Raw genomic sequence first — 16,384 nt, forward strand, 5'->3', positions numbered from 1 at the left:
GTAGATAGACTGATAGACAGTGCTGGGGAGGAGCCTGTGGTCGTGGTGCATGTTGGCACCAACGATGTGGGGAAATGCAGTCGTGAGGTCCTGGAGGAAAAATTTAGGCTGCTAGGCGGGAGACTTAAGGCCAGGACCTCCAAGGTAGCCTTCTCGGAAGTGCTACCTGTTCCACGTGCAGGGCAGGAGAGACAGGCACAAATTAGAAGTCTCAATGTGTGGATGAGACGATGGTGTAAGGAGGAAGGGTTTAAGTTTGTTAGGCACTGGGATGCTTTCTGGAACAAGCGGGAGCTGTACAAAAGAGACGGTCTCCACTTGTCCCCGGATGGAACCAGGCTGCTGGCGCTTAAAATCAAAAAGGTGGCAGAGCAGTTTTTAAACTAAATCTTGGGGGAAAGCCGACAGGAGATGAAATGTCTCTGGTTCGGGAGGACTCGTCTCAAAGAGATGAAGGGTTAGCTGCTATTTTTCTACCGGGTAACGGACCGGAGTTGTCCACTGTGAAGGTGACAAACAATATGGACTGTCTGCCAGTGTCTCGAGGCGGCAGGAGGAAGGTGGCGGGCCTAGCTCGCCTGGGAAATTATAGATGTTTGTATGCAAATGCTAGAAGTGTTCAAAGTAAAATTGGTGAATTGGAATGTTTAGTGCTGGGAGAAAACATAGACATTGTGGGAATTTCAGAAACTTGGTGGAATGAGGAGAATCAATGGGACACGGTGATTCCTGGATATAAGCTATATCGGAAGGATAGGGAGGGAAGGGTTGGAGGTGGGGTGGCTCTGTATGTCAGAGAGGATATACGGTCCAGTAAGGCTGAGATCAGAGAATTAGATTCACTTTTAGAAATGCTTTGGGTTGAAATAGAGGGCCCAAAAGGAAATTTAACTATGGGAGTTTGTTATCGCCCACCAAATCAAAAGAGAGAGGACGATTATAATATGATGGAAGGCTTAAAGATAGCGGCTAAACGTAAAAACTGTGTTGTAATAGGTGATTTTAACTACCCGCAGATTGATTGGGTCAATATGTGTTCTGGTCGAGAGAAAGAGATTGAGTTTCTTGATGCTCTCAATGACTGTGCTATGGAGCAGATGGTCTCAGAACCTACCAGGGGTGGGGCGATCCTGGATTTGGTCCTAAGTAATGCCCAAGACTTGGTGAGAGATGTAAAAGTGATTGCGCCGCTTGGGAGCAGTGACCATAATGTTATTGATTTCACCGTTTGTATAAATAGGGAGTTGTCCAAAAAGACCACCACAACCACGTTTAACTTTAAAAGGGGTAAATACACTGAGATGAGGAGGCATGTGAGGAAGAAACTGAAAGGAAAGGTACATACGGTCAAAACCCTTGAGAAAGCTTGGACGCTATTTAAAACTATAATCCTAGAAGCTCAGATAAAATACATACCACAAGTTAGGAAAGGCACAAACAGGCATAAGAAAAGGCCTGCGTGGTTAACAAATAAAGTAATGGAAGCTGTAAAAGGTAAGAAGGACTCCTTTAAGCGGTGGAAAACCAGTCCAAGTGAGATTAGTAAAAGGGAACACAGGCTGTGGCAAATCAAATGCAAGACTGTGATCAGGCAGGCAAAAAGGGACTATGAGGAGCATATTGCAAAAAACATAAAGACCAACAATAAAACTTTCTTCAAATATATTAGAAGTAGGAAACCAGCCAGGGAGGCAGTGGGGCCCTTGGATGACCATGGGGTAAAAGGATTACTGAAGGAGGATAGGGAAATGGCTGAAAAGCTAAATGAATTTTTTGCCTCCGTCTTCACTGTAGAAGACGAGAACTTTTTGCCCGCCCCAGAACCACTAATTTTGGAAGGGGTGTTGAAAGACCTGAGTCAGATTGAGGTGACAAATGAGGAGGTCCTACAACTGATAGACAAATTAAAAACTAATAAGTCACCGGGTCCGGATGGCATACATCCGAGAGTTCTGAAGGAACTCAAAGTTGAACTTGTGGATCTTCTAACAAAAATCTGTAATCTTTCATTGAAATCTGCCTCCATTCCTGAGGACTGGAAGGTAGCAAATGTCACCCCCATCTTTAAAAAAGATTCCAGAGGAGATCCGGGAAACTACAGGCCAGTCAGTCTGACTTCAATACCGGGAAAGTTGGTAGAAACCATTATCAAGGACAGAATGAGTAGGCACATTGATGAACACGGGTTATTGAGGAAGACTCAGCATGGGTTCTGCAAGGGAAGATCTTGCCTCACTAACCTATTGCATTTCTTTGAGGGGGTGAACAAACATGTGGACAAAGGAGACCCGATAGATGTTGTTTACCTTGACTTCCAGAAAGCTTTTGATAAAGTTCCTCATCAAAGGCTCCTTAGAAAGCTTGAGAATCATGGAGTAAAAGGACAGGTCCTCTTGTGGATCAAAAACTGGCTGAGTAATAGGAAGCAGAGAGTGAGTATAAATGGGCAGTCTTCGCAGTGGAGGACGGTAAGCAGTGGGGTGCCGCAGGGCTCGGTACTGGGTCCCATGCTTTTTAACTTGTTCATAAATGATTTAGAGTTGGGAGTGAGCAGTGAAGTGGCCAAGTTTGCGGATGACACTAAATTGTTCAGGGTGGTGAGAACCAGAGAGGATTGTGAGGAACTCCAAAGGGATCTGTTGAGGCTGGGTGAGTGGGCGTCAACGTGGCAGATGCGGTTCAATGTGGCCAAGTGCAAAGTAATGCACATTGGGGCTAAGAATCCCAGCTACAAATACAAGTTGATGGGGTGTGAACTGGCAGAGACTGATCAAGAGAGAGATCTTGGGGTCATGATAGATAACTCACTGAAAGTGTCAAGACAGTGTGCGTTTGCAATAAAAAAGGCCAATGCCATGCTGGGAATTATTAGGAAGGGAATTGAAAACAAATCAGCCAGTATCATTATGCCCCTGTATAAATCGATGGTGCGGTCTCATTTGGAGTACTGTGTGCAGTTCTGGTCGCCGCACCTCAAAAAGGATATTATAGCTTTAGAGAAGGTGCAGAGAAGGGCAACTAGAATGATTAAAGGGCTGGAGCACTTTCCCTATGAAGAAAGGTTGAAACGCTTAGGGCTCTTTAGCTTGGAGAAACGTCGACTGCGGGGTGACATGATAGAGGTTTACAAGATAATGCATGGAATGGAGAAAGTAGAGAAAGAAGTACTTTTCTCCCTTTCTCACAATACAAGAACTCGTGGGCATTCGATGAAATTGCTGAGCAGACAGGTTAAGACGGATAAAAGGAAGTACTTCTTCACCCAAAGGGTGATTAACATGTGGAATTCACTGCCACAGGAGGTGGTGGCGGCCACAAGTATAGCCACCTTCAAGAGGGGTTTAGATAAAAATATGGAGCACAGGTCCATCAGTGGCTATTAGCCACAGTGTATGGAGCACAGGTCCACCAGTGGCTATTAGCCACAGTGTATGTGTGTATATAACATTTTTTGCCACTGTGTGACACAGAGTGTTGGACTTGATGGGCCGTTGGCCTGATCCAACATGGCTTCTCTTATGTTCTTATGTTCTTATGTCTGATCCAGCAGGGCTCTTCATTTGATGCACTACTGAATCAGCCTGTTTCCTCATATGGGTGGTAGTCTGTGGATGGGGGTAAAGAGAAGGGATGGTCTGCTTGGGAGGTAACAGCCTGGCAGCGACGTCTTTGTGTGGAAAAACTCTGCTGTGTTGATGGTCAGCGTCCTTGAGAGCCTAGCAGATCCGTTCCCTTCCATCCCGCGTGACACAGAGGGAGGTGGCTCTTGCCGGCAGGAAACAGAGCAGGTTTTCCTCCCCTTTCTGCTTCCACCTCCTCCCGCCCCTCCTCGCTGGTCATGGCTTTCTAAAAGCCTCCACCTCGCAGACGCTTCTCCAGAGGTTTAGCTGTCTTTCTGCAGTGCTTCCAGCAGGGGTGGCGAGACGTAGCAGGATCCAAAGCCTGGCTACGCTCAGACACCGTCCCTGGAGTGAAGGAGGACTCCGTTTGGAGGAGTCCCGCTTCGGATCTTGCGGCAGTAGTGGTTGACTGTAAACAGGTGCCCATGTAGTGATGCCACATGGTCTTCTCTGGCGAAGCTGGTGCTCTGCATGCTGTAAGCAGGTCTGGTTGAACTCAGGTAGAAAGAGAAATGCTTGGTCATTTTGGGGGGGGGGGGCTGCAGGTCTTCCCAGGGTGGTTGTCTGTGGCTTTTGCACTCCTAGTTACTGTGTTGGGGGGGGGGATTAGAAGTGGGCTGAAAGGCAAAGATTTAGCTGTCAAAATGTTTGGGGGTTTTGTCAGTGTTGGGGGGTGGGGGATGCTTGATTAATTTGTCTTATTTATTGAGAGTTTATAATGCTTTCCAGAGCAGCATAAGCTAGTGAGTCTCTCCCTTACTGGTGTGTCTTCCACAAGTAGGTGAAGATTTTTTTTTCATTTCATTTGGCATACACTCAGTAATGGTGATTGGCCTGTTTCTGGTGTTATTTAGGGTTTTTACTGAATTACTTTATAATTTTTGAACATATGAAGCTGCCTTCTACTGATTCAGACCCTCCTCGGTCCATCAAAGTCAGCCTTGTCTCCTCAGACTGGCAGCGGCTCTCCAGGGTCTCAAGCTGAGGTTTTTCACACCTATGCCTGGACCCTTTTTAGTTGGAGATGCTGGGGATTGAACCTGGGACCTTCTGCTTACCAAGCTGATGCTCTACCACTGAGCCACCCTCCCTCCCTTAATAACAGAACCTATGAAGCTGCCTTCTACTGAATCAGACCCTTGGTCCATCAAAGTCAGTATTGTCTGCTCAGACTGGCAGCGGCTCTCCAGGGTCTCAAGCTGAGGTTTTTCACACCTACTCGCCTGGACCCTTTTGAGTTGGAGATGCTGGGGATTGAACCTGGGACCTTCTGCTTCCCAAGCAGATGCTCTACCACTGAGCCACCCTCCCTCCCTTAATAACAGAACCTATGAAGCTGCCTTCTGAATCAGACCCTTGGCCCATCAAAGTCAGTATTGTCTGCTCAGACTGGCAGCGGCTCTCCAGGGTCTCAAGCTGAGGTTTTTCACACCTACTTGCCTGGACCCTTTTGAGTTGGAGATGCTGGGGATTGAACCTGGGACCTTCTGCTTACCAAGCTGATGCTCTACCACTGAGCCACCCTCCCTCCCTTAATAACAGAACCTATGAAGCTGCCTTCTACTGAATCAGACCCTTGGTCCATCAAAGTCAGTATTGTCTGCTCAGACTGGCAGCGGCTCTCCAGGGTCTCAAGCTGAGGTTTTTCACACCTACTCGCCTGGACCCTTTTGAGTTGGAGATGCTGGGGATGGAACCTTGGACCTTCTGCTTCCCAAGCAGATGCTCTACCACTGAGCCACCCTCCCTCCCTTAATAACAGAACCTATGAAGCTGCCTTCTGAATCAGACCCTTGGCCCATCAAAGTCAGTATTGTCTGCTCAGACTGGCAGCGGCTCTCCAGGGTCTCAAGCTGAGGTTTTTCACACCTACTTGCCTGGACCCTTTTGAGTTGGAGATGCTGGGGATTGAACCTGGGACCTTCTGCTTACCAAGCTGATGCTCTACCACTGAGCCACCCTCCCTCCCTTAATAACAGAACCTATGAAGCTGCCTTCTGAATCAGACCCTTGGCCCATCAAAGTCAGTATTGTCTGCTCAGACTGGCAGCGGCTCTCCAGGGTCTCAAGCTGAGGTTTTTCACACCTATTTGCCTGGACCCTTTTGAGTTGGAGATGCTGGGGATTGAACCTGGGACCTTCTGCTTCCTAAGCAGATGCTCTACCACTGAGCCACCGTCCCTCCCCTTAGACATGTGAATGTATGAAGCTGCCTTCTACTGAATCAGACCTTTGGTCCATCAAAGTCAGTGTTGTCTACTCAGACTGGCAGCAGCTCTCCAGGGTCTCAGGCTGAGGTTTTTCACACCTATTTGCCTGGACCCTTTTAGTTGGAGATGCCGGGGATTGAACCTGGGACCTTCTGCTTACCAAGCAGATGCTCTACCACTGAGCCACCATCCCTTTAATATTTGTAATTGTTTGTAATCGTTCAGACCTTTAAAGGGTAATTCTGTGTGCCACCCCAGGGGCCCTGATTGGGCTGAAAGGTGGCACAAAAACGTTCTAAAGTGATAAAATAACCACATGGCTGTTCCAAAGTGGGGGCCTGCTGAGTCTAGGCAGGTGGAGGTGAGAAATCTGCCCAGTGGTGCGTGGCTTGCCTCACTTCTGAGAATCCCTCAAAATGTTTGGAACAAGTGAAAAGTGAGACTCTGTGAAGCGTCTCCCAGCAGAACGGCCTGATTCAATCTATTGCTGCAGAAATGCCAAAAGAGCTCCGTGGGTTTTTTGAAAAAGAAAGGCTGCTGGTGGCAGGCGAAAGGCCTGCTTTTGGGACCTGGAGGGGGGGAGTGAGTGCGCCATAGGGCTTTGCCCCTGCAGTTCAGCTCCTACATCGCAAGGATTCAGGGTGGGCAGAGGAGAGGGCTGGCTGCAGCAGAAGGTGACGGGCTGGCGGAGCAAGCAGGCAGGTATGTAAAGAGCTGATGGCACATTTAGGGGAGCCCAGGGGATCTGGGCCTGTGAGCCGCGTGCTGGAAGCGGTGCAGCACTTCAGACGCATGCGTCGACTTCTGTCCTTCAAGCCACAGCCTGACCATGAATGGTGCCACGCTTGGGGGAGCAGCTGATCCCCAAAAGGAGAGGTCTCCCTCTCTCTCTGGGTTAGGAGCGGTGCTTTGCTAGAGTTTCCTCTAGAACAGGAGTGGCTTGGGAGCCACATGTGGCTCTTTTACACATATTTTGTGGCTCTCTCTAGCCAGCTTGGAAAAGGCATTTGTCTGTTTAAATCACTTTTCCAAGTCAAGCCAGCCAGTGGCTTAGAGAATGCATTTAATGTTAAAGTTGCTTTCTCCCTCCTCCATCTATTTGCCTGCCTGCCTCCCTCCCTTGCAGCTCTCAAACATCTGATGTTCATTTCTTGTGGCTCTCAAACATCTCACACTTATTCAGTGTGGCTCTTACATTAAGCAAGTTTGGCCCCCACCAGCTGTAGACCTTGCCTCCTCCTTTGTCTGGGTGCTGCGTGCAGCCGCTTCTGAATTAGGCCGGCGCCTGTGAATGGATGTCCTCCAAAGCATCCTACCGGGTCTTGCCAGTGGAGGCCCTTGTGGTTTCCTTCACTGAGTCAATCCATCTTTATTGAGCCCTCCCCTTGAGAACTGGGCAGGCCGGGTTGCTGCCGCAGTTGCCTGGGAGAGAGGGTTTCCCTGCAAACTGGGAATGTTGGGAGACTGCAAAGGCCGGGCCCTGGTCTCCACTTCCTGTTGGTCGCTGCCTGATGTTCCTCTAGACAGACTGTGGCAACCAGGATGGACTGGAAGTATGAAATAGCTCTTGGCTTTTAGAACAGGAGGGCAGACCCTGCCGCATGCATCCTGCAGTGGGGATAATGAGGCCAGGTTGCACCATAAAAGGGCTGGATTGGCTCCCCTGCAGCCGGAGCGCTCAGAGGGGGAAGCAGCATTCCAAAATCCTTCAAGAAGATCTGTTGCGGTTCTCCAGAGTGGTGGGACTGCAGGCTTGTATCTGCATGTCCAAATCTTGTGGCTGGAACCTTCCCAACAGGCTGGAAGCAGAATGCTTCCCAGGTGATTCCTGCACTGCAGTGCAGTCTCTTTCTCTCTCTCTCTCTTTTGGAGGGGGTACAAGAGAACAGCCCTGACCCAAATGGTCCAGGCTAGCCCAATTTTGGAAGCTGCAGGGTTGGCCCAGGCTAGTCCTTGGATGAGAGAGCCCCGGCTGCACAGAGGAAGGCGATGGCAAACCACCTCCGAACTTCTCCCGCCCACCCTCAATGGCCTGGTCTCTTCAGATCTCGGAAGCTAAGCTGGGCCAACCCTGGTTAGTACTTGGATAGTCCTTGATGCTGTGGCAAAGGTTTTGCAGGCTGCTCTTCTACGCAGTCATGTATTGTAGTTTAAATTTGTATTAGACTGATTTGTGTACAGATTTTAGACCCTTTTAGACCGTTCTTTTGTCTTGACTCATGTTGGCATGTTTTATCTATTTGTGTGTACATCTATTCCCCCCCCTCTCTTTTATCTCTCCTTTAATGCTACTGAAGGTGACTGAGGTGGGAGGGCATTGGGGAAGTCCATGGCTGCTATGCAGAACCAGGTCAGGGCAAGACACCTCTGAACACCTGCAAGGTCACCATACGTTGGCTCTGATTTGATAGCATTTCCCACCCCGCTCATGAGAGCACAAATCCCTCCCCCCCTCCACCAATCTGTCTTGCATTGATGGGGATACTGTGAGCCACATGTGGATACCCAAGAGCTCCGCTTGTAGTTGATGCCCACTGAGAACCAGTGTTGGTGTAGTGGTTAAGTGTGGGGACTCTTATCTGGGAGAACCAGGTTTGATTCCCCACTCCTCCACTCGCACCTGCTAGCATGGCCTTGGGTCAGCCATAGCTCTGGCAGAGGTTGTCCTTGAAAGGGCAGCTGCTGTGAGAGCCCTCTCCAGCCTCACCCACCTCACAGGGTGTCTCTTGTGGTGGGGGAAGGAAGGGAAAGGAGATTGTGAGCCGCTCTGAGACTCTCCGGAGTGGAGGGTGGGATATAAATCCAACAGGGTGTCTGTTGTGGGGGAGGAAGGGAAAGGAGATTGTGAGCTGCTCAGACTCTTCGGAGTGGAGGGCGGGATATAAATCCAGTATCTTCATCTACCTCACAGGGTGTCTGTTGTGGGGGAGGAAGATGAAGGAGATTGTGAAGTCGCTCTGAGACTCTTTGTAGTGGAGGACGGTATATAAATCCAATATCTTTATCTACCTCCGAGGGTGTCTGTTGTGGGGGAGGAAGGGAAAGGAGATTGTGAGCCGCTCTGAGACTCTTCGGAGTGGAGGGCGGGATATAAATCCAGTATCTTCATCTACCTCACAGGGTGTCTGTTGTGGGGGAGGAAGGGAAAGGAGATTGTGAGCTGCTCAGACTCTTCGGAGTGGAGGGCAGGATATAAATCCAATATCTTCATCTACCTCCCAGGGTGTCTGTTGTGGGGGAGGAAGGGAAAGGAGATTGTGAGCCGCTCTGAGACTCTTCGGAGTGGAGGGCGGGATATAAATCCAATATCTTCATCTACCTCACAGGGTGTCTGTTGTGGGGGAGGAAGGGAAAGGAGATTGTGAGCCGCTCTGAGACTCTTCGGAGTGGAGGGCGGGATATAAATCCAATATCTTCATCTACCTCACAGGGTGTCTGTTGTGAGGAAGGTAAAGGAGATTGTGAGCCGCTCTGAGACTGATTCAGAGAGAAGGGCGGGGTATACATCTGCAGTTGTTGTCTTCTTCTTTGATGCTCCTCCCTGGGGGTCAATTCCCTAATGGTCTCCTGTTTCTGCCCTTCCAGGTGCTGCGATGCGGCTGAAGCTCTCCGGCCACTGACCGCTGCGGGCCCCTCCCACTTCCAGAGCCGACCATGTCGATCATGGACCACAGCCCCACCACGGGGGTGGTCACGGTCATCGTCATCCTGATCGCCATTGCAGCGCTGGGCGCCCTGATCCTGGGCTGCTGGTGCTACCTGCGGCTGCAGCGGATCGGCCAGTCGGAGGACGAGGAGAGCATCGTGGGCGAAGGGGAGACCAAGGAGCCCTTCCTGCTGGTGCAGTACTCAGCCCGCGGGCCCTGCACCGAGAGGAAAGCCAAGCTCACGCCCAACGGCACGGAGGCCCACAGCTAACTGGCCGTGGAGGGGAGAGGGGGCCCCGATGGCTGGAGCCGGAGGGGACCCTGGCAAGGACCCAGGCGGGGGACACCGCTCTGTCCAGAAGTCGGGGGCTTGAGGTGACATTTTGGGCTGCCTGTGGATCTGCAGTGCACTGAGGCTGCTGAGGTTCCTGGTTGCTCTGGGACTGCCCGAGTCGTCATCTTTTTCCCGTAGCGGAAGGTCCATTGCCGGCAGTGGACGGAAGCCAGGGCAGCTGCAGCGTCTCCAACCAAGGCCGGCTCTGCCTGTTACTTGAATTCTCCACTGAGCCTCTTAGGGACGGAACCAGCCCCTTGAAATGTGAACTGAACACAACTGTGAACCTGTGCGCGCGTGTACATAGGAGGGGTGTGTGTGCGGGAGTGTATTTCTAGCCTGTTCCACGGCATAGGGGAGCGGCACGAATACCCTTCACGTGAGCAGGGGTCTTGGGGTGAGGAGACGCATGACCGCCGATGGGATTTCTCCAAACCCCGGGGGGGAGGGGGTGTATGTAGGGAAACTTTTGTAGCAGCGGAAACTGAGGGGTGAGCTTTCTTTGGGGTGTTGCAGCTGAAAAACTCACCCTTTCTGGAATGCAGCTTGATTTTAATATTTGGGGAGGGGGGGAGACCTCGCACGGGGAAAGGGATTGCTTTTGGCTTGGTAAGCCCCCTCCCCTCGCTCCGAAGTCATGATGGCAAAGTTGCTGGAAGGCTTCTGGGGGGCTTGGGGGTGGCAGAGCGAGCCTGCTTGGGGAGCCTTCAGCAGAGGGTGGGAAGAGTCCTTTTCCCTTGCCTCCTCACAGTGGCATTCATGTAACTAGTCCCTACCTTAGCTGGTTGTGCCCAGATGTTCCCATGCACCCCTGGCGGCAGGCCTCTTGCGCGCCAGTCTTGTGGATTTCTCACTGCTGTATAGATCTTGGTGTGTTTTGTAGGTGAAAAAGCCTTGCGTTTTTTGTAAAAGAGAGGGCTTCTGTAAATAACTTAAAAAGGGGGCCTGGGAGGATGACCTCATGCGGGGAGGCCTCCTTCTTCCGCTCTTGTTCTCTCTGTTCTGCTTCTCTTCGTGAATATCTCCAGCCCCCTTCCCTTCTCCCCAAAGGGCTCCTTCCCCTCCCAGGGCCAGAAAGAGGGGCAGCTATGAAGCACCCCTCTGGACTCCCGTTGCCCCCTCCCCCCAGCTTGGCTGGCAGTGAACAAAACCATCTCTGGAAGCCCTTCAGGAGGGGAGGGGATCCCCCCCCCCCGAAGCAGGTCCCACGTAGCCTGGTGAGGGGGTGGCTGAGAGGTGATCTGATCACCATCTTCAGGTACTTGAAGGGCTGTCATCTAGAGGATGGTGCAGAGTTGTTTTCTGTGGCCCCAGAAAGTAGGACCAGAACCAGTAAGTTGATATTAAAAGAGTTTCCAGCTCAACATTAGAAAGAACTTCCTGAGTGTTAAGAGTGGGTGGGCTCTCCTTCCTTGGAGGTTTTTAAGCAGAGGCTAGATGGCCATCGGATAGCAATGCGGATCCTGTGAATTTGGGGGGAGGGGTTTGTGGATTCCCCGCACTGTGCAGGGGGTTGGACTAGATGACCCTGGGGGTTCCTTCCAGCTCTAGGATTCTTTGATTCAAAGGGCTTCAGCGGTGCTGGGGATGGTAGCCAGCAAAGGGACCCGGCTTGTGCAGCTGGAGGGGGGTGGAGCTTGCAGAAGTATCTCTGGCCTTCCTTGGTTTTTGGGGGTCCCCCTGCTCCCCCCCCCCCCCAGAGCTTGAGTGCCTGAAGAAGCTGGTGAGAGCAGAGGGGCGCAGTCCAGCCCAACTACCTCTGGACTGTTAAACCTCCCACTGCCCCTGCCAAGGACCTGGGGTACTTAGTGCCAGCTGGTGGGATAGGAAAAGGAAGGGTGTTGTTCCCTCCCCATCAAGGCAGACAGCCTGGGCAGGCCCACAAGTGTGGGGCTGTCTGGTGGTATAGAAGGGCTCCCTTGAAGCCTGAGCTAAGCCTTGTGCCTCATGCCTCCCCCCTCCAGTTGCCTCTGATCTTCTCTGCATGAGCCCACCTCTCAGGGTTGTTGTGGGGACAGAACGGAGGAGAGGCTGTAGGGCCACTTTGGGTCCCCCCACTGGGGAGAAAGAAAGGTGGGATATCAGTAAAGGAAACGGAAGTGCCTGCAGTCCGTAGGTGGCGCAGTTGCTTAGACCAGGTGAGGGAGAAAGGAGGCCCAGAGATGGAAAGGGCCATCTACCAGCATGGCTTTTCTAACAGAGAGCTATGGAGAATCCCCTTCCCTTCCTTCCAGTGTTGGCCTGCAGCCCTCTTGGGGGAAGTTCTGCTGTTCAACTGACCTCTTGCTGCTCTCGCTAGGCCTGAAGCAGCAAGCAAGCGAGGAAGCCCATCTAGCAGAGTAGGAAGCAGCAGCTCCCCAACCTTTCTAGTCTGCAAAGTCAGCTCTTCCTTTTTGGGAGAACCCACCCAGCGCAAAATCGTACTGGGGCCCTCCCTCGCCCAACCTGCTGGCAGTGGTTTTTCTGCAGTCCTGTCCCAGAAACGGGCATGGGAATGCAGGGTCTGAATTCACAGTGGCGGCAGAGAGAGGCTGGGCCTCCTGCTACAGCTGCGGAATGCGCGTCAGAACAAAGACGCTTCTCCCTTCCCAGATCATTTTTTGGGTGAAAGGGGAATGAGTCAACAGCTGCCTTCAGAAAGCCGGGGGTGGGGGGAGGGCATTATGCCCACCCAGGATACTGCTTGCTTCAGCACCCGGTCCAGCACACTTGCACATCTGTGGCTGCCCCAGAGTTGAGGTGGGGGGCTGCGCCATCAGTGAAGAACCACATCCCTCCTAGGGGAAGTGGAGGAGAGCCCAGGAGACGCGGAAGGCTGGGAAAGACCCCCTCTGGCACATAGGGGCTTCTCAGCTCTTTTAAGAGACAAACTGCTGAAGCAGAGAGCAGAACAATGCTTAGCAAAAGAAGCAGGACAACGCTTAGGAAAGAGAGTCACAAGAGGGAAGGAGGGAGCCCCCCCTTTTAATTTTTCTCCCCCCATTCGGTTTTTGCAAAGACAGAGACTTGAAGCAGCCCCCCTGTGATGTAAACAAAAAGCATCAAAAAGTGACCACCCATTGAGGCTTTTCCAAGAAAGCATAAATTAAGACTTCCTCTTTTTTTTTTTGAAACTGATGCTGCTCAAAAAAACTAGTCCTGAATGGGATTCGAGGGGGGGTGGGGCAGAATATCACATGGTCAGCCTTCCCCACCTGGTTAATGTTTTCATCGAGATGACACCAGTACAAAATACTTTTCCTTGTCTCAAATTAGTGCAATAAGAAAGTGCAAAGGGCAGCTTCGTGGCCAAACCTCGCGGGCCTAAATGCTGGATCTGGATCATTTACTTGTTATAAAAAATAGGTCATCTGGCTTCCCCCTTCCCCGCACACCTTTTGTAGTCCGTCAGAAAGTCCAAGTCTTTATGATTGAATTTCAATAAAATTTGCATAAAGAGTCACGTGATTTTGTTTTTAATGGTGTGTCCCTGTCGCCCCCTCCCCCCCCCCCTCTGTTTAGGTGGGTTGCTCTGTCCAGTTGTCTTTGCTGTGCTCCAAAGCAACTGTGGCCTCCAAAGGGGTGCTTTCCTCCTCCTCTTCCTCCTCCTCCGCAGCCAGACTGCCCTCTTCCTGGGCGAGATGGGAGTCCGGCTCTGCCTGGGCCCGCCGCCCACCCTCCAAGGAGGCCAGCAGGAATTTCAGCAGGGTGTTCTCGGCCAGCAGAGTCTTGGAGGCCTCGGCCAGGTCTTGCAGCTTGTGGGCCAGGCCCTCCAGCTCCCGGGCCTTCTGGTCGCAGAGCCCCTGCAGGTGTTCCCGCTGGCTCTGCAGGGCCTCCTCCTGCTTCCGCCAGGCCCGGCGCTCCTGCTGGAGCCGCTGCTCCTCCTTCCGCACCTCCCAGAGCTGGGCTCGCAGCAAGGCCTGAGCCTCCCGCAGGGCCTGGATTTCTGCCCTCAGCTGCTGGAGCTCCCTTTCCAAGAGGGAGACGCGGCACTCCTTCAGGCAGGGCTGGGAGCCGGGCCCGGAGGAGGACGGGGGGCTTGAGTGGCGAAGGAGGAATTTGAGGAGGTTGGGAAGTGTGATGGGGAACTCCTCGGGGAATTTCACACTTTGGTCCTTCCTAGGGGGAAAAAAATCGGGAGAGAATGAGCACAAAGTGTCCCTAGTCCTCTGGGGTGAGACCCATGGGTTACACGCGTTTCCTGAGGGACCGAACTCTGCTTTAAAAGAAACCTACTAAAGCAGGGGTGTCAAACATGCAGTTTGGGGGCTGACTCAGGCCCTTGGAGGACTCCTATCAGGCCCTCAAGCAACCGGCTGTCATCTGCTTCCTTCTCCCTCTCTCTTGCTTCCTTCTGCATCACAGCTTGCTTTGCCAGGCTTGCTCAATCACACAGGAGCACAGAGCAAAACCTCAATTTGCTCCATTGGCTGAGGCTCCTCCCTTGGGGAGGAAGGGGGGGAGGAATAGTTTGCTTTGCCAGGCTCTCTCAATTGCACTGCAGAGCTACTGAGCCAAGCACCTCTTCCTCTGTTGGCTCCTCCCCACCTCAGTCTCCTGCGGAAGGAAGGAAAGAGTCAGAGCTTCCTTTGCCCAGTTCCCTGGATCCCAGGGGAGAAATACGAAGAAAACATCCTTAAGACCAATGAATGGTAACATTTTAAGCATGTTTTAAGTTTCTAAAAATATACATATATTGAAAATAGGCACACACATGGCCCGGCCCAACAAGGTCTCATTTATGTCAGATCTGGCCCTCATAAATGAGTTTGACACCCCTGCGCTAAAGTCCAACCCCCAAAGCCCGCCTGCGACACACTGAGAGCGAGAAAGAAACCAGCACTCCCCACCCAGGGAATGCCCACTGGGTGCCTTGCCCAACTGAGAGGCCATTTCCAGACTAAGCTGACCCCTCCTCTGGCACAACACTGGGAGACGGGGCAGGGTAGGGGTTAAAGCCTCAAGTGAGGGTGTGTGAGACCCAGATTCGAATCCCCGCTTGTGCCACAGAAACTGCTGTGGTCGCCTCGGCCGAACCCTCCTCACAGGGTTGTTGTGAAGGTGAAAGGGAAAGTGAGAGAAGAGCGACGTGAGCCCCCCCCCCCCCTGAGGAAGGAAAGCAGGGCCTACGTGAGTGAAGAGGGGTCAAAAGAAACCTACACTCACTGCATCAGACTCCCACAGAACTTGGTGCTGGGACAGGCTTGGAGTTGGCTATTTTATTTTGGTTTTCACTGAAAACGTTACTGTGAGCCACCCTGAACCACAAGGAAAGGCAAGAGAGAAACATTTTAAGACATAAACTTGCGTCCCAAAAGCAGAACAGCCACGAGGACGGACTACATTTTGTGGGGAGCTGATTGGTGGAATCTTGTTTGGGCAGCTCTCCCCTTTTGTGGCTCTGGGAGTCCCAACTGTGCCCCCCTCCTGGTTCTGCTTGCTGGGGGGTGGGAAGCCGTGCCTGCCTCTGCTCCAAGGAGCCTTTTGGGGGAGCAGAAAGCACCAGTGGGAAGGGAAGCGAGCTGGATCCAGCCCTTAATTGCCCCTACAGAATTTTTTTTTTTAAAAAAAGAACTCAGATGAGGAAAAACAAGAACAAGCACATAGACCAGGAGAGGGCAACAGCCTCCCTCCTGTTCTGGGAGAGTGTCAAGATGCCAAGCCAGAAAAGCTGCTCAAAAGAAAGGACAATAGTTTTCAAACATCCTTTTCTTCAGCGGCAACAGTAAATCGATTGGCTTGAACTGAAGCCAGCATCTCCCTCCCAAGTGTCCCAAGATCACTGGGAGAACAAGCCAAACAAAACAGAAGTTCCTCCTTCGACATAACTCAGCTCTGGGCCCGTGCTGGTCCCTGTTGTCTAGAGCTGTGCAGCCAGAGGGTGCAACTCTCAACTTAAAAACTCTGCCATGCTAAAGCCTGATGTCTGCCATGCACAGCTGAGGAACCTGTACAGAGGAGGCCGCTAGCCCTCTTGGCCTACCTTACAGGGCTGTTCCTGCTGTGGGGAGTCCTAGGAAAATGCCTGAAGTGCTGCTTAGATAGCAGAGTGTTCCAAAAGTGGGAGGGAGGACAGGAAGTCCTGTCTTGTTTTTCCAGGCATCACGGGGAAACCAAGGGAGGCCCATTCCTCACAGGAATTCAGGCCCCCAGAGCTGCGAACATTTTTTTTTGCTGAGAGATCTGAGCCGGCAGCAGTGGTTCTCCTGACAACTGGCAGGGGGGGCCTTCTACATGCCCAGGGGAAGCAGCTCCCCATTCGGAGCAGCGGCCCCTGCTTTCCAAAACATTCTCAGGCTAGAACAAAAAAGCCAGCCAGTCCACGGGAGATGCATTCCTTACCTCTGGCGAGGGAAAAACACAACGTTTGGGAGGCGGTGGGTCATGAATTCCCAGGGAAGGTCGTTCTGAGACACGTCGACCCTAGCAGGAGAACAGCGGCGAGAAAAAACAAAATTAAGCGGGGGGTGGAATCCCCTCTGTTCTTGACACCCCCACCCATCCTTGAAAGAACAAATGGGATCAGGAGGGAGCCAGGCAGCCACATCAGCATACTGCTAGAGAAGAAGAGACTGGATTTATACCCTGCATTGT

General features: G+C 52.0%; 2 protein-coding genes across 3 annotated transcripts in view; one reads left to right on the forward strand and one right to left on the reverse strand.

The window, feature by feature from the left end:
- The first annotated feature begins 9,399 nt into the window (after positions 1 to 9,399).
- SNN (stannin) lies at positions 9,400 to 9,778 on the forward strand. The gene has a single exon (XM_060260707.1). The coding sequence runs from the start codon at positions 9,485 to 9,487 to the stop codon at positions 9,746 to 9,748; it is 264 nt and encodes an 87-aa protein (XP_060116690.1). The 5' UTR covers positions 9,400 to 9,484; the 3' UTR covers positions 9,749 to 9,778.
- A 2,954-nt stretch (positions 9,779 to 12,732) lies between these two features.
- Positions 12,733 to 16,384, reverse strand: part of TXNDC11 (thioredoxin domain containing 11) — a 34,184-nt gene continuing 30,532 nt past the window's right edge. For both annotated transcript variants that reach the window (XM_060260898.1, XM_060260899.1), the window contains 2 exons: positions 16,133 to 16,213; positions 12,733 to 13,909 (listed from right to left, as the gene is read on the reverse strand). In XM_060260898.1, coding sequence (XP_060116881.1) covers positions 13,309 to 13,909; positions 16,133 to 16,213 — 682 coding nt within the window. In that variant the 3' untranslated portion in view covers positions 12,733 to 13,308. The remainder of the gene's footprint in view (positions 13,910 to 16,132; positions 16,214 to 16,384) is intronic.

This window comes from Heteronotia binoei, chromosome 20 (assembly GCF_032191835.1).
Source record: "Heteronotia binoei isolate CCM8104 ecotype False Entrance Well chromosome 20, APGP_CSIRO_Hbin_v1, whole genome shotgun sequence".
Classification (NCBI taxonomy): Eukaryota; Metazoa; Chordata; class Lepidosauria; order Squamata; family Gekkonidae; genus Heteronotia; species Heteronotia binoei.

What these genes read in the sequence shown, in the direction of transcription:
- SNN (XM_060260707.1), top strand. Translation starts at nt 9,485, where the DNA reads ATGTCGATCATGGACCACAGCCCCACCACGGGGGTGGTCACGGTCATC.